The 18,297-nt window shown below is 47.3% G+C and overlaps 1 protein-coding gene across 1 annotated transcript; it reads right to left on the reverse strand.

Moving 5' to 3' along the window:
* Window positions 1–3,472: 3,472 nt before the first annotated feature.
* LOC109766216 (uncharacterized) lies at window positions 3,473–5,014 on the reverse strand. Its single transcript, XM_073499227.1, has 2 exons — window positions 4,271–5,014; window positions 3,473–3,981 (listed from the first exon to the last, which is right to left on the reverse strand). The coding sequence occupies exons 1-2, from the start codon at window positions 5,012–5,014 to the stop codon at window positions 3,496–3,498; spliced, it is 1,230 nt and encodes a 409-aa protein (XP_073355328.1). The 3' UTR covers window positions 3,473–3,495.
* Window positions 5,015–18,297: the final 13,283 nt, after the last annotated feature.

Raw genomic sequence — 18,297 nt, forward strand, 5'->3', positions numbered from 1 at the left:
AGATTTCCGAACCTGATCTGGTGGCCGTGGGCGTAACTTTTGACTTGCTCAAGGTGGTCGGTCGAGTTGGCACGAAGCACGAAGCCGCCGAACACAAAGATCTGCCCTGGGAGAAAAGTTTACCTAGACACAGCATCGTCGTTGATGAAGAGGCGAGCCATCGATCCTTCTGTTGACAACACAGCGGAGCTCTCAATGAAAGCACTAACGTCGGTGTCAAAACCGGCAGATCTCGGGTAGGGGGGCCCAAGTTGTATGTCTGCGGATTAATGGTAACAATAATCAAAGGGACACAGTGTTTACCCAGGTTCGGGCCCTCTTAATGGAGGTAAAACCCTACTCCTGCTTGATTATATTCGATGAGTATAGGGGTTACAAGAGTTGATCTACCTCGAGATCGTCGTGGCTAAACCCTAACTTGGCTAGCTTGTCAATGTTATGATCCTGCCTTCGGTCTAAACCCTCCGGTTTATATAGATACCGGAGGGGCCTAGAGTTGTACAAAGTTGGTTAAACAGAAAGGAAATAATATACCCGGACACCTAAACTTGCCGTTCACGTATACGGGAGTCCCAACCGGACACGAGAAGTGGTCTTCTTCCTTGTATCCTGATAGCCCATTAGTCTGGCCCATAATGAATAGATCGAACGCCTGAGGACCCCTTAGTCCAGGACTCCCTCACCCGTCGACGCCGTCGTAGGGCCCGGCGGAGCCCGAGGGCCCGCCGAACTGCAGGGGCGGCACCGGCGGAGACAGGACGTGCAGCTGACCCGAGGCATCGTGTAGACCGGCGGCGAGGACCCGACCAGCCATGCCGGTAACGGAGATGGCGGCGGGGGGAACCGCATCTGGTGGATGGGTACCTGGGCGCCATCGTCAGAAGGGCCGGCCCTGAGGTGGCTGGTGGCGGTGGCGACAGCTGCAGTTGTTGCGGCAGCGGCAAGGCAGGGGCGACGGAGGTCGCAGGGGGTGGCGGCTGCCACGGAAGCTGCAGCGGCCCCGTGATGGCGGCGACAGGGGCGGCCGGCTGCGGCCCATAGGGCCCTGCGAGGAAGAGGTGGATGCCCTGGACCGCCTGGGTGAGGTCCCGGAGCGCCGCCGACATCTCTTCCGGGGTGAGGACTGCGGGGGCGACCGCGGGGGATGTCCCGGCGGCGGAGGAGACCGGCCCGGTCAGGAGTGGGGTGCTGCCCGCTGTACTCATCGGTGACGAGGAGGCGATCGGCAGCGGGAGGGAGGCGGTGGGCGGAGGAGCGGACATGATCGAGCCGAGACAGCTGATACCAGATTGATAGGAACCGGGTCCCTACCAGGACGAGCTCTCAGGTTATAGGGGTGGAAGGAGGGCTGGCGTGGAGGAAAGCGAGGCCGGCAGCGCTGGGGCGCCGTGATCGCGGGAGAGAGGGAGAGGGCGCAGGGCGGCGGCTAGGGTTAGGTCTCCCGGCTCCCTCAGGGAAGCCGAGCAAATATGATTGCTTCTGCTTAACTTTAAAACGGGTCCTTACATGAGTTCATATAATCCTCCTAATAAGATAATTGGGCTAAGCCCCTAATACGATAAGATAACTTGGGCCAAGCCCCTAACTGCCTACGCCATGGGGCCTCCTCCGGCTATAATAGTGTATGCCGGTCATAATAGTAGCATGATGTGGCGACGTTCTTTAGAACATTATTAGATTTTTTTACATGCTTATTATACATGGAACTGTGGGACTGACTAAACTGTATGAACATATATATCCCCGCAAAAAAGAGAGAGAGTACGAACATATATACATCGACGCACCATTATCATTGGAAAGATATTTTTCTGACATCTAATCAAAAGTTGGCCAACATGTATCATCTTCAAGCAACTCAACCCACTTATACAAAGGACAGTCAAAGTAGGAACATGTCAAGAAAAAGACATGCTCTATACTCGTATGCCTAGTTTCCCATCAGAGTTTTTTTAGAACAAGAAAAACTGCATCTGTATATTGAGTCAGCGCCAGAGTTAGCACTTAGCATATAACGTAAACCTTACCATTTTGGTCTAGAAAAGCTTGCTATTTCTCCTAGCATAAATCGTATCGAGTCAGCTTCACTTCAATACCATGATGCTATTGTTTCATCAAATGGGATCTCCTCAGCTTGTTGTTTCCCAATTATACTTACAACCCATGGTCAAAAGTTCAAAACACACCTAAACTAAATGCAAGACACGTTAATTAGATTCAATATATGATTTTCCCCATTCCATCTGATTTTCTTATACTTTGCCCATAGGCACCACGGCCACACAGCAAAAAATCAATCGAGAAAAATAACATAAGGTGAGCTTCGCGTTGACGTGGATCATCCTAAAAAGGAAGAAATTCTCTTATTCTTATCCTAGAAAGGGCAGCGCGGAGCAGGTGCAGTCAGTGGTGGCTGAGGACAAAGACTAAGAGAGTCACTTACAACATGATTAGATTACAGCGTATACTAGGTGGTTCCTGTTCCACCTGGGGTTGTGAAAGGAGAATCATCATCCTTTTTTTACTGGAGAACGACCCTTTTGCGGAGAAAGCCGATGGAGCTCAGGTGCCAAACCAAATGGTGATGCTTCTCCATTTCCTGTGAAGCAAGGTTCAGTCTCCTGTGCATCTGCATTTCCTGGAGGTGCATCCTCGTCACTAGCATTTGCATCCTCGGAAGCAACATTTTTGGCAACATCGGCAACTAACCGTGTAACAAAATAATTCTGCTCAATTACCTGCAGGGATATCTACCATAGTTTTTCAAAGTCCACATATGATTGGAACCATTCATCTCTAGTTCCTGCTACACCGCTGGAAAACATTAAGAGAAAAAGTCTCTGAGTGCAATCTCGATAAAATAGTACTTGAGTGTAATTTGATATTATTTACCAGACTGTACTTTTGTGGGTCAGACAATTGAGGAAAGTCTGAAAGGAGATGCATCATCTGCAAAATGTGTGTCTACATCATTACTGTACGGTGTCACCGATCAAATTAACTCGTAAATCTGAATTATACCAAAAGAATTACATTCATGTGCTAAAGCTAAATCAATATTCAACTCCCTCCTTCGGTCCTTCCCATAGGCAACACCATCGCACAGCAAAAAATCAACCAAGAAAACCGTACATCAGCAGTGCAGCACAGGTTCAACGACTAGGAGAGTTGCAACAGATTACAATGTATACAGAAGACCTTCAACTCCACTCACACTAGCATTGCCAGGTTCTGACAGAATTGACACAAATAGATACACGCCAAATGTTACAGGATTATTAAGAGAAGGCATAAAATAAATTGGCACTCTTCTAAAACAGGATTAATATTAGACAGGCGGGGAAAGCGAAAGAAAATAGTCTAATCGAACTAAAGTGAAACCGAGTTGTTCAAAGTTTGGCGCTCGAGAGTGACGGTCTAACCGAAACTGAAATATCACCATACGCTTCTTCCTGATGGAAATCAATATAATCATAGCTCTTCAGGGCAAACGTTTCAAAGAACATGCTCGCAGCTTGCTTCTTTGTCCTCCCCTCCAAGATTCTGTTTAAACTGAATTTTCCCTGGCTGGTCTTCTGACGTGGCTGAGGACATCATACCTTTGAAGTACTGGGCGGCAGCCCTTGTCCTGGTAGACATGATGCTGCCGGTACCCGCACTGGATATCATGCTAGGGGTATTCATGAGCCCAGGAAACTCCGGCAGATCTTCGTCAAGATCGGCAGTACCGAATGGGAAATCAGATTCAAGAGTATTTTTTACAAGTGATGCATAACTGTAGACATTTTCTGGGGACATTGAGGTGAGGTGAGGTTCAGGCTCCTGTGTATCTGCATTTCCTGTAGGTGCATCCTCGTCACAAACATTTTTGGCAACATCGGCAGAGTCAGCATCAGAGTCACTCACACGAGGGTAGCCCCCCGAGCAAGCTTTATGGAGGTCAGTACACGTTCCTTGCACCAAAGGTTCGGAGAAGAAACTGTCCTTATTTTGGTTCATCATGTTGAATCTCCACATTTCCAGTGCTGTAAGGGGTGCTATCTTCTTCGTGCGGACCAGCTCACCTAGCTCGTCGCGATCGATTTGTTTCGCCATATAGCTAGGCAATGGAGAGCATTTCTTCATCATCGAGTACGATTCCTCTCTTCTTCTGTATCACACTCGGCGTTCTCTTTCTCCTGTTATCTTGCAGGTGAGGTGGAGGTGTTACCTTGCAAGCTTTATGAAGATCACTACACATTCCTTGCACCAAAGGTTCGGAGAAGAAGATGTCCTTTTGGCTCATCCTGTTGAATCTCCACAAATCTAGTGCTGTAAGGGGTGCAATCTTCTTCCGGCGGACCAGCTTACCTAGCTCATCACCATCCATTTGTTTTGCCATATAGGCAAGGGAGAGCGTTTCTTCATCGTCGAGTACGGGTCTCGTCTTGTTCTTCTCTTGTACATTCTGCCTTCTCTTTCGCTTGTTATCTTGAACTACTCGAGGTGGAGAGGGTTCAAGGGTAAATGCCAGTACCGAGATTCCAGTGCCACCTGCTGGTTCTTCATCTTCAGTAGGACCATGGCCTCTTGGTGCGTTGGGAATGGATGCCCCAAACAAAGACCCTCTACATATAACAGGGTATAAAGACGAGTACATCTCCGGTGGCGGGGTAACCTTTCCTATGAATGGCGGCGACGGATCTTCGTCCATGGGGTCATCACTTGCATCCTCATCAAGACTGACCGTCACATACTCTTCTCCGCACAAGGTGATCTGATTCTGATCAGAGGTTCCACGACCACACGGGTGGTTCACCTTCCATGAGTAGATGCGTACGAGCCCTAGGAGGAGATGCCCTGATAGCCTCAGGGCGATCGGGAGCTCGGGGGACACGATGCACACGGTGTAGGACGGGGTGTTGACGCTGTCGATCTGCGTCGTGTTGACGTCCTGCTTGCGCTCGAGGTCCGCGGCGATCCATACCGCGCCCAGCGGGCTCCTCCGAGCAAGGACCCAGTCGGAGCAGGACATTGTTTGCTGTGGGAAGGGATAGAGATGTGGGGCTTGCGGCGTCGGGCTAGGGCTCGGTTGCGGCGGGGGAAATGGCGGCAGAGACGGCGTGGAGATGAGATGTGATTGGAATTGTTTCGGGGGGAAAGCGCTCGCACCACACCTCGGCGCGCGAACATTTTTTTTTCACGAAGCAAGGCTTGCGTATCTTTTTATTGATAGATAGAAGGAGAATGAGTACAACCGAGGATAGAACACATGACATGAACGCAAGGAGGCATGCACATGTACCCGGAGCAGAGAGAAGGGGTGCTCAGCCTGAACAGGGAGAAACACACAGCTAAACCCACCGAGCCTAAAACTAGAGTAGCAGACCAAAAGAGCACAACATCAAACATCTTCAATTCCAACACTGGGGACTCCACGAACGAGCAAGATAGCGCCTTCAAGAAAGGGAACTTCGTCGTGACGCCGTCGCCATCCGATCCGAAAAGCCGGACCTAGGGTTTCCCTTGATGCTCGAAGAGGGGCTCGGATAAAGGTCATGACAGCGCCTCCAGGAAGGGAAACGACATCCACGGGTGTCGCCCCTGCCAGAGTAATTGACAAAAAACTACCACATTTCACGTTAGTGTCCCACAGAACTACCATTTTTTGAAAACTGACCAAAAACTCCAGTTTAGCGCTGATTTCGTGACAAAAAACTACCACATCGCGTTGATGACCGATTCAAGCGTTTTAAACGTCTTTCTGACAGATCCGGCCCACCTGTCAGGACGAAGGCCACGCTAACGGCTAACGGTGCTCGCCTCGCGCGCGTTAGCCGTGCGCGTCGGTCGGGCCCGGTCGTACCAGGGCTAACCTGGCCGACCGCCTCGCTCGCCGTCCCACCACCTCACTCTTCCCCCCAGCTCACTCGCTCACTCACTCTGCTCCTCTGCTCTCCACTACTCCTCTTCTTCTTCTCGCACTCCGGCGACGCCGCGACCATGCCGTCGTGGCCCAACAGCAACGAGACCTCTGACGATGACGAGTACATGAGCGAGTTCAGTAGCATGCAGATGGAGTATTTTGTAAGTCAGCTCAATCTCTCCTCTCCTTTCCTCTGCTAGGGTTAGGGTTAGGGTTTGAAGAAGGATAGGGATTTCTCCATTTAAGTTCATGTATGCGAGCTGTAGTTGATATATATGTGTTTCCTGCTGCAGCAAACTCCAGATACTGTGATAGATCCAAGCTTTTCTGGGCTTGTGACTGAATCTGACCGTAGGTGCATCCTGCACAGGAAGAGGGCTGGCAAATTTGTGGCATTTGAAGGCACTGACACTGGCAGGAGATTCGTAGGATGTGCAACTGAGGTAATGAACCAAGTTGTCATGGCTGTGATTGATTCATTTTGTGCTTTTCTGAATAATGCTGCTGCTTTTCTCATTTTTGCTTAATTATAAGAGCAGTGCTCTCTCTAAATTATGTACTTATAGCAAATAGCAGCAAAGAGCAATGGAACCAAGAGCTAGTGTAGTGTAGCTACATATATGAGTACTGTTTATGATTTGTTATTGCGAATATGTTTGTTAGTGAAGAATAAATCTCACTTCAAATTTAACTGAATTTTCAGGATGGTGTGAACTGTGGTGTTTTAGAGTGGGTAGATGCCCCTTGGCCTGTAATTTTGCAAAGGTGCTTAACCAAGCTCTGGGATATGTATCATGAAGAGAACCTTGGTAGAGTCCAAGACAAAGAGCTCATGAGATAGAGGTTGAGAAACTGAAGAAGGAGCTGGATTCTCTTGGCAATCAGTACAGTTAGCTTGTGGATGATGTATCCAAGCTGTTTGATTACCAGGATGGGCAGAAATCCCATGACATGGATTACACAAGCCAGTCAATCAATGAACTTAAGGAGAAGAAGCATCAGCTTGAGGAGCAGGCAAAGATTGAGATTCAAATGGAGAAGCTTAAGCTCAAGAAAGAACAGAGGTGTTGGAAATATGCCCTAGAGGCAATAATAAATTGGTTATTATTATTATATTTCCTTGTTCATGATAATCGTTTATTATCCATGCTAGAATTGTATTGATAGGAAACTCAGATACATGTGTGGATACATAGACAACACCATGTCCCTAGTAAGCCTCTAGTTGACTAGCTCGTTGATCAATAGATGGTTGCGGTTTCCTGACCATGGACATTGGATGTCGTTGATAACGGGATCACATCATTAGGAGAATGATGTGATGGACAAGACCCAATCCTAAGCCTAGCACAATATCGTGTAGTTCGTTTGCTCAGAGCTTTTCTAATGTCAAGTATCATTTCCTTAGACCATGAGATTGTGCAACTCCCGGATACCGTAGGAATGCTTTGGGTGTACCAAACGTCACAACGTAACTGGGTGGCTATAAAGGTGCACTACAGGTATCTCCGAAAGTGTCTGTTGGGTTGGCACGAATCGAGACCGGGATTTATCACTCTGTGTAAACGGAGAGGTATCTCTGGGCCCACTCGGTAGGACATCATCATAATGTGCACAATGTGACCAAGGAGTTGATCACGGGATGATGTGAGTTACGGAACGAGTAAAGAGACTTGCCGGTAACGAGATTGAACAAGGTATCGGGATACCGACGATCGAATCTCGGGCAAGTAGCATACCGATAGACAAAGGGAATTGAATACGGGATTGATTGAATCCCCGACATCGTGGTTCATCCGATGAGATCATCGTGGAACATGTGGGAGCCAACATGGGTATCCAGATCCCGCTGTTGGTTATTGGCCGGAGAACGTCTCGGTCATGTCTGCATGGTTCCCGAACCCGTAGGGTCTACACACTTAAGGTTCGATGACGCTAGGGTTATAGGGAAAGTATGTACGTGGTTACCGAATGTTGTTCGAAGTCCCGGATGAGATCCCGGACGTCACGAGGAGTTCCAGAATGGTCCGGAGGTAAAGATTTATATATGGGAAGTCCTGTTTTGGTCACCGGAAAAGTTTCGGGTGCTATCGGTAATGTACCGGGACCACCGGGAGGGTCCCGGGGGTCCACCAGGTGGGGCCACCGACCCCAGAGGGCTGCATGGGCCAAGTGTGGGAGGGGACCAGCCCCAGGTGGGCTGGTGCGCCCCCCACAAGAGGCCCAGGGCGCAGGAAGGGGGGGGAAGGGGAAACCCTAGGCTTAGATGGGCCTAAGGCCCATCTAGTGGGGCGCCCCCCTCTCTTCCCCCCTTGGCCGCACCCCTTGGGGGGGGGAACCCTAGATGGGGGCGCAGCCCTCCCCCTCCCCTATATATATTGGGGTTTTGGGGCTGCCATACACACGAGAACACATCTCCCTCATGGCGCAGCCCTACCCCTCTTCCTCCTCCTCTCCCGCGGTGCTTGGCGAAGCCCTGCGGGATTGCCACGCTCCTCCACCACCACCACGCCGTCGTGCTGCTGCTGGACGGAGTCTTCCCCAACCTCTCCCTCTCTCCTTGCTGGATCAAGGCGTGGGAGACGTCACCGGGCTGCACGTGTGTTGAACGAGGAGGCACCGTTCTTCGGTGCTTAGATCGGAATCAACCGCGATCTGAATCGCTATGAGTACGACTCCTTCATCCGCGTTCTTGCAACGCTTCCGCATCGCGATCTACAAGGGTATGTAGATGCACTCCCCTTCCCCTCGTTGCTAGATTACTCCATAGATTGATCTTGGTGATGCGTAGAAAATTTTGAATTTCTGCTACGTTCCCCAACAGTGGCATCATGAGCTAGGTCTATGCGTAGTTTCTATGCACGAGTAGAACACAAAGCAGTTGTGGGCGTAGATGTTGCCAATTCTTCTTGCCGCTACTAGTCTTATCTTGTTTCGGCGGCATTGTGCGATGAAGCGGCCCGGACCGACCTTACACGTACGCTTACGTGAGACAGGTTCCACCGACTGACATGCACTAGTTGCATAAGGTGGCTAGCGGGTGTCTGTCTCTCCCACTTTAGTCGGAACGGATTCGATGAAAAGGGTCCTTATGAAGGGTAAATAGAAATTGGCATATCACGTTGTGGTTTTACGTAGGTAAGAAACGTTCTTGCTAGAAACCTATACAAGCCACGTAAAAAAAACTTGCAACAACAATTAGAGGACGTCTAACTTGTTTTTGCAGCATGTGCTATGTAATGTGATATGGCCAAAAGGATGTGATGAATGATATATGTGATGTATGAGATTGATCATGTTCTTGTAATAGGAATCACGACTTGCATGTCGATGAGTATGACAACCGGCAGGAGCCATAGGAGTTGTCTTAATTTATTGTATGACCTGCGTGTCAATGAAAAACGCCATGTAATTACTTTACTTTATTGCTAACCGTTAGCCATAGTAGTAGAAGTAATAGTTGGCGAGACAACTTCATGAAGACACGATGATGGAGATCATGGTGTCATGCCGGTGACGAAGGTGATCATGCCGCGCCTCGAAGATGGAGATCAAAAGGCGCAAGATGATATTGGCCATATCATGTCACTTTATGATTTGCATGTGATGTTTGTCATGTTTACATCTTATTTGCTTAGAATGACAGTAGCATAAATAAGATGATCCCTCACTAAAATTTCAAGAGATGTGTTCCCCCTAACTGTGCACCGTTGCGAAGGTTCGTTGTTTCGAAGCACCACGTGATGATCGGGTGTGATAGATTCTAACGTTCGCATACAACGGGTGTTGACGAGCCTAGCATGTACAGACATGGCCTCGGAACACAAGCAAAACACTTAGGTTGACTTGACGAGCCTAGCATGTACAGACATGGCCTCGGAACACAAGAGACCGAAAGGTCGAACATGAGTCGTATAGTAGATACGATCAACATGGAGATGTTCACCGATGATGACTAGTCCGTCTCACGTGATGATCGGACACGGCCTAGTCGATTCGGATCATGTATCACTTAGATGACTAGAGGGATGTCTATCTAAGTGGGAGTTCATTAAATAATCAGATGAACTTAATTATCATGAACATAGTCAAAAGGTCTTTGCAAATAATGTCGTAGCTTACGCTTTAGTTCTACTAAGATATGTTCCTAGAGAAAATTTAGTTGAAAGTTGATAGTAGCAATTATGCGGACTGGGTCCGTAAACTGAGGATTGTCCTCATTGCTGCACAGAAGGCTTATGTCCTTAATGCACCGCTCCGTGTGCTGAACCTTGAGCGTCGTCTGTAGATGTTACGAAACATCTGACATACACGTTTTGATGACTACGTGATAGTTCAGTGTGTGATGCTAACGGTTTAAAATTGTGGCACCAAAGACGGTTTTGAAACGTCGCAGAACATATGAGATGTTCCAAAGACTGAAATTGGGATTTCAGACTAATGCCCACGTCAAGAGGTATGAGACCTCTGACAAGTTTCTTAAGCCTGCAAACTAAGGGAGAAAAGCTCAATCGTTGAGCATGTGCTCAGATTGTCTGAGTACTACAATCACTTGAATCGAGTGGGAGTTAATCTTCCAGATGAGATAGTGATGGTTCTCCATAATCACTGCCACCAAGCTATTATAGCTTCGTGATGAACTATAAATATCAAGGATAGATGATGATCCTTGAGCAACTCGCGATGTTCGACACCGCGAAAGTAGAAATCGAGAAGGAGCATCAATTGTTGATGGTTAGTAAAACCACTAGTTTCTAGAAGGGCAAGGGCAAAAGGGATACTTCATGAAATAGCAAATCATTTGCTGCTCTAGTGAAGAATCCCAAGGTTGAACCCAAACCCGAGACTAAGTGCTTCTGTAATGAGGGGAACGGTCACTGAAGCGGAACTACCCTACATACTTGGTAGATGAGAAGGCAGGCAAGGTCGACGGAAGTATATTGGATATAAATTATATGAATGTGTACTTTACTAGTACTCCTAGCAGCACCAGGGTATTAGATACCGGTTCGGTTGCTAAGTGTTAGTAACTCGAAATAAAAGCTGCGGAATAAATGGAGACTGGCTAAAGGTGAGATGACGATGTGTGTTGGAAGTGTTTCCAAGGTTGATGTGATCAAGCTTCGCATGCTCCCTCTACTATCGAGATTTGGTGTTTGCGTTGAGCATGATTGGATTATGTTTATCGCAATACGGTTATTCATTTAAGGAGAATAATGGTTACTCTGCTTATTTGAATAATACCTTCAATGGTCTTGCACCTAAAATGAATCTCGATCGCAGTGATACACATGTTCGTGCCAAAAGATATAAAATAGTAATGATAGTACCACATACTTGTGGCACTGCCATTTGAGTCATATTGGTGTAGAACGCATGAAGACGCTCCATGTAGATGGATCTTTGGACTCACTCGTTTTTTGAAAAGATTGAGACATGCGAACCATGTCTATTGGTATATATGCATGAAGAAACTCCATGCAGATGGATCGTTTGGACTCACTTGATTTTGAATCACTTGAGACATGCAAATCATACCACATGGGCAAGATGACTGAAAGGCCTCGTTTTCAGTAAGATGGAACAAGAGAGCAACTTGTTGCAAGTAATACATTTTGATGTATGCAGTCAAATGAGTGCTGAGGCATGCAGTGGATATCGTTATGTTCTTACTTCACACATGATTTAAGTAGATGCTGAGTGTATTTACTTGATGAAACACAAGTCTGAATTACTGAAAGGTTCAAGTAATTTCAGAGTGAAGTTGAAGATCGTCGTGACAAGAGGATAAAATGTCTGTGATATGATCATAGAGATGAGTATCTGAGTTACGAGTTTGGCACACAATTAAAGACATTGTGGAAAGTGTTTCACAATTAATACCGCCTGGAACACCATAGTGTGATGGTGTGTCCGAACATCATAACTGCACCCTATTGGATATGGTGCATACCATGATGTCTCTTATCGAATTACCACTATCGTTTATGGGTTAGGCATTAGAGGTAACCGCATTCACTTTAAATAGGGCACCACGCAATTCCGTTGAGACGACACCGTTTAGAGGAACCTAAGCTGTCGTTTCTTAAAAGTTTGGGGCTGCGACGCTTATGTGAAAATGTTTCAGGCTGATAAGCTCGAACCCAAAGCGGATAAATGCATCTTCATAGAATACCCAAAACAGTTGGGTATACCTCCTATTTCAGATCCGGAAGCAAGGTGATTGTTTCTAGAAACAGGTCCTTTCTCGAGGAAAAGTTTCTCTCGAAAGAATTGAGTGGGAGGATGGTAGAAACTTGATGAGGTTATTGAACCGTCACTTCAACTAGTGTGTAGCAAGGCACAGGAAGTTGTTCCTGTGGCACCTACACCAATTGAAGTGGAAGCTTATGATAGTGATCATGAAATTTCGGATCAAGTCACTACCAAACCTCGTAGGACGACGAGGATGCGTGCTACTTCAGAGTGGTACGTGATCCTGTCTGAGATATCATGTTGTTGGACAATACTGAACCTATGAGCTATGGAGAAGCGATGGTGGGCCCATATTCCGACAAATGGTTAGAAGCCATGAAATCCGAGATAAATGGATCTTTAAGAAGAAGACGGACGTGGACGGTAATGTTACCGTCTATGAAGCTCGACTTGTGGCAAAGAGTATTTTCACAAGTTCAAGGAGTTGACTACGATGAGATTTTCTCATCCGTAGCGATGCATAAGTCCGTCGGAATCATGTTAGCATTAGCTGCATTTATGAAATCTGGCAGATGGATGTCAAAACAAGTTTCCTTACCAGTTTTCGTAAGGAAAGGTTGTATGTGATACAATCAGAAAGGTTTTGTCGATCCTAAGGATGCTAAAAGGTATGCTAGCTCCAGCGATCCTTCCATGGACTAGAGCAAGCATCTCGGAGTCAGAATATACGCTTTGATGGAGTGATCAAAGTTTTTGGGTTTATACAAAGTTTGTTAGAAACTTGTATTTACAATAAAGTGAGTGGGAGCGCTACAACATTTCTGATAAGTATATGTGAATGACATATTGTTGATCCGAAATGATGTAAAATTTCTGGAAAGCATAAAGGGTTGTTTGAAAGGAGTTTTTCAAAGGAAGACCTGGATAAAAGCTGCTTACATATTGGGCATCAAGATCTATAGAGATAGATCAAGACGCCCGATGATACTTTCAAAGAACGCACACCTTGACATGTTTTTGAAAGAGTTCAAAATAGATCAGCAAAGAAGGAGTTCTTGGCTGTGTTACAAGGTGTGAGTATTGAGTAAGACTCAAGACTTGACCACAGCAGAAGAGAGAGAAAGGACGAAGGTCGTCCCCTATGCTTCAGACGTAGGCTCTACAGTATGCTATGCTGTGTACCGCACATGAAGTGTGCCTTGCCATGAGTTGGTCAAGGGGTACAATAGTGATCCGGGAATGGATCACATGACAGCGGTCGAACTTATCCTTAGTATTTAGTGGACTAAGGAATTTTCTCGATTATGGAGGTGAAAAGGAGTTCGTCGTAAAGGGTTACGTCGACGTGAACTTTGACACTCATCCGGATGACTCTGAGTAGTAAACCGGATTCGTATAGTAGAGCAATTATTTGAAATGGCTCCAAGTAGCGTGTGGTAGCATCCACAAGATGACATAGATATTCGTAAAGCACACACGGATCTGAAAGGTTCAGACCCGTTGACTAATAACCTCTCTCAGAAGCATAACATGATCAAACCAGAACTCATTGAGTGTTAATCACATAGTGATGTGAACTAGATTGTTGACTCTAGTAAACTCTTTGGATGTTGGTCACATGGTGATGTGACCTGTGAGTGTTAATCACATGGTGATGTGAACTAGATTATTGACTCTAGTGCAAGTGGGAGACTGTTGGAAATATGCCCTAGAGGCAATAATAAATTGGTTATTATTATTATATTTCCTTGTTCATGATAATCGTTTATTATCCATGCTAGAATTGTATTGATAGGATACTCAGATACATGTGTGGATACATAGACAACACCATGTCCCTAGTAAGCCTCTAGTTGACTAGCTCGTTGATCAATAGATGGTTGCGGTTTCCTGACCATGGACATTGGATGTCGTTGATAACGGGATCACATCATTAGGAGAATGATGTGATGGACAAGACCCAATCCTAAGCCTAGCACAAGATCGTGTAGTTCGTTTGCTCAGAGCTTTTCTAATGTCAAGTATCATTTCCTTAGACCATGAGATTGTGCAACTCCCGGATACCGTAGGAATGCTTTGGGTGTACAAAACGTCACAACGTAACTGGGTGGCTATAAAGGTGCACTACAGGTATCTCCGAAAGTGTCTGTTGGGTTGGCACGAATCGAGACTGGGATTTGTCACTCCGTGTAAACGGAGAGGTATCTCTGGGCCCACTCGGTAGGACATCATCATAATGTGCACAATGTGACCAAGGAGTTGATCACGAGATGATGTGAGTTACGGAACGAGTAAAGAGACTTGCCGGTAACGAGATTGAACAAGGTATCGGGATACCGACGATCGAATCTCGGGCAAGTAGCATACCGATAGACAAAGGGAATTGAATACGGGATTGATTGAATCCCCGACATCGTGGTTCATCCGATGAGATCATCGTGGAACATGTGGGAGCCAACATGGGTATCCAGATCCCGCTGTTGGTTATTGGCCAGAGAACGTCTCGGTCATGTCTGCATGGTTCCCGAACCCGTAGGGTCTACACACTTAAGGTTCGATGATGCTAGGGTTATAGGGAAAGTATGTACGTGGTTACCGAATGTTGTTCGGAGTCCCATATGAGATCCCGGACGTCACGAGGAGTTCCGGAATGGTCCGGAGGTCAAGATTTATATATGGGAAGTCCTGTTTTGGTCACCGGAAAAGTTTCGGGTGCTATCGGTAATGTACCGGGACCACCGGGAGGGTCCCGGGGGTCCACCAGGTGGGGCGACCGGCCCCAGAGGGCTGCGTGGGCCAAGTGTGGGAGGGGACCAGCCCTAGGTGGGCTGGTGCACCCCCCACAAGAGGCCCAGGGCGCAGGAAGGGGGGGGGAAAGGGGAAACCCTAGGCTTAGATGGGCCTACGGCCCATCTAGTGGGGCGCCCCCCCCCCTCTCTTCCCCCCTTGGCCGCCCCCAAGCCCCATCTAGGGCTGGCCGCACCCCTTGGGGGGGAACCCTAGATGGGGGCGCAGCCCTCCCCCTCCCCTATATATATTGGGGTTTTGGGGCTGCCATACACACGAGAACACATCTCCCTCATGGCGCAGCCCTACCCCTCTTCCTCCTCCTCTCCCGTGGTGCTTGGCGAAGCCCTGCGGGATTGCCACGCTCCTCCACCACCACCACGCCGTCGTGCTGCTGCTGGACGGAGTCTTCCCCAACCTCTCCCTCTCTCCTTGCTGGATCAAGGCGTGGGAGACGTCACCGGGCTGCACGTGTGTTGAACGCGGAGGCACTGTTCTTCGGTGCTTAGATCGGAATCAACCGCGATCTGAATCGCTACGAGTACGACTCCTTCATCCGCGTTCTTGCAACGCTTCCGCATCGCGATCTACAAGGGTATGTAGATGCACTCCCCTTCCCCTCGTTGCTAGATTACTCCATAGATTGATCTTGGTGGTGCGTAGAAAATTTTGAATTTCTGCTACGTTCCCCAACAAGAGGTGCATCCTGCAGAGTCAAGCTAATATCATTCAAAACACCAGGAAAGCCATGAAGGAGATACAAGTTGAGAGAGACCTCCTTAAAGAAGAGAAGAAGAAGCTGGAGCATATCATTGCTGAGCTCTTGAAGGCAAGTCATGAGTGCAAAGAAAAGCTAGACAAGATCAAAGAAGTTGTCATGGAGGAGTGAAGTGGTACCTAGGGTTGGTAAGTGAATATGAGGCCTACATATATAACTGGCCTAGTACTAGAATCTGATGCAGATATGCATCTTAGTATTAATATGAACTCCCTATTAACTGCCTATGGTTTCAGATCATTTTGGTTGTGTTGTTGGGTGCTGTAATGCCCCTGATCTGTAATGCTCTAAGATAATCCTATTTGTAATTCCCCCTGAACCATATTATCCAGATGTTGTTATATCTACATCTGCAATTTTTTGCTGCTAGGTAGTTGTTGCTAATACTTACACTTGAATCTAGTAACACCAAACAACACTGAAACTGAAATGAAAACGAAACTGAAACTTGCATTACATAGGAGGTAGCATAGATAACACATATTGTCTGAGGATGCAACATAGATAGCATTCATAGATAGATAGCACCAAATAGTCTGAGGATAACTGAAACTAGCCAACACTGAATAAGACTGACGAAACTGAATGTGAAACTAAATAGTTTCACATTCAGTTCCAGTTAGGCACCTGCCCTGCTAAACGGCCTGAGCGTCGTACCTCCTGCTTCACTTCGGTGGGAGGATTTGGCAGCATCTGCACCTCCTGTTCTTCTTCATCGATGAAGATGATGGGAGGAGGGCGGCGGCGAGCCTGCAGTGCTGGTGGTGCGATGATCTGGATGTCGTCGTCCTCGTCTTGGTGCTTGTTTGCGTTTGCTTCAGCCGTAGATTGTGCTGGAGCGACGTAGTGGTGGTCTGCCCACCGCTGCCTCTGCCCAGCATCGGCGGAGCCCGCCTCTTTCATTGCCCATAGCAGTACATCTATGGGCAGGATCCCCTTACCTCGGTTTCCATATTGCTGGTCCATGCGTTGCTTCTCCTCACTCGTCGCCTTCTTTCTCACTTTGTCTGCTCCATCCACCAGCTCTTGAATGCCTGTGTACCTTGTGGCGACCTTCATGTAGTCCACGAAGAGGTCATCGTCGCCACGCGCTGAACCATAAAGCATGGCAACCCATCCCTTGCAAGTTGGGAATGGGTTGAGCCATGGGTCCGAAGAAGAGGAAGAAGCAGCCATGGTTGGAGCAGGAAGTGGTGAGTGCAGTGGTGTTGAGCGAGGTGAAGTTGTGGTGATGTGAGTAGAGTAGCTGAAGAAAGAGGGGGGTAGTTAAAGAGAGGTGGAGTGAGGCAGTGGAGAAGTAAAACTTGTGCAGCAGTATTTGACAGGGTGGTAGTTGTGCAGTAGTTATTGTGTGCTGAAACTTGTGCTGGTTAAGTGATGTTAGGTGAAAGTTGTGCAATAGTTATTTCGTGGTGACTGAGGTACTGATTCTAGAGAAAAATTGGAGAAATTGACATACATTCAGAGCACAATTCAGAAAATTCAGAAAATCTATAGGTGTGCATACATTCAGAGCACAAATTCGGAAAATTCAGAGAAATTCAGAGAAATCCACGCATACAAGTGCAAATACAAGTGCGCATACATTTAGAGAAATTTCAGACACATCATCACATACATAATAGAACCAGAGACTTGGAGAATTCAGATAACATTGAAGAACTTAACCTTGAACCGTTTCAAGACGCAGAATCAAGGATTCTGCTCCACCTAGCCCTTGTGACTTGGTAGCGATGGAAGGTTGCCCTATCTCTAGCCCACCAAATGATCAATTCATCGGTGATGATTGTTCCATCTGGGAACACCTCCTTGAACTGCATCACGTTGAGGGAGTTGCGGGCTGCCATAATCGTTGCAGCCATCCTCTGGTGTTGCTCGCGTGCCTGAGCCCTACGACCCCTCCTTTCTGCTCTTGCGGCCCTTCTTGCTGCTCTAGAACTCTCTTCCTGGGCGTCGACAACCTCTCCTATGCTTGGATCCATCTTTGTGGCTAGGGTAGGGTTGTAGTGATGCTGGCGGCTAGGGTTTTAGTGGTATGGGAAAGGACATGTTAGGGTCTTTTTATAGACACCTACGCAGGCTTGTGGACTGTGGTCCAATATGAGAGCCTAGTTTGAGGCCCATTTCCACAGTTATGTGAACAAAACGCTTTCAAACAAATGCACAAAGTGCACAACAGTTTCAGAAAGTGCACGACAGGTTCAGATAGTGCACGACAGGTTCAGATAGTGCACAACAAGTTCAGAAAAGTGCACGACAGGTTTAGAGAAGTGCACGACAGGTTCAGAAAGGTGCACAACAAATTCAGAAAGTGCTAAACAAATTCAGAAAGTGCACATAAAACCTCCCAATTTTGAGCTGACAGGTTTCAGTAGTTACCACTGCAGTAGAAGTAGCCTGCCAATTTTGAGCTTGGGGTCCTCTTCCTCTTGGTCCCAACTTGAGTATCTGAAGTGGTTGCAGCTCTTGGTGCAGTGAATCCAAGAGTCCTCCCTCCACCTGCAGTCCTACCTCTTTTAGCTCTTGGTGTAGGGCCTGGTGCAGAAGTAGAAGGACCTGGTTGAGATGTAGCAGGCCTACATGAAGCTTGTGCTCCTCTTCTACCTCTTGCAACAGGGACTGATGTGGTTCT

This window comes from Aegilops tauschii, chromosome 5 (assembly GCF_002575655.3).
Source record: "Aegilops tauschii subsp. strangulata cultivar AL8/78 chromosome 5, Aet v6.0, whole genome shotgun sequence".
Classification (NCBI taxonomy): Eukaryota; Viridiplantae; Streptophyta; class Magnoliopsida; order Poales; family Poaceae; genus Aegilops; species Aegilops tauschii.

Bases quoted from the DNA above. Each gene is read 5' to 3' on its own strand.
- LOC109766216 (XM_073499227.1), bottom strand. From the start codon at position 5,014: ATGTCCTGCTCCGACTGGGTCCTTGCTCGGAGGAGCCCGCTGGGCGCG. The intron at 3,982-4,270 runs ATCTTCTTCTCC...CAAAATAAGGAC, and splicing joins ACAGGATGAGCCAAAAGGAC to AGTTTCTTCTCCGAACCTTT.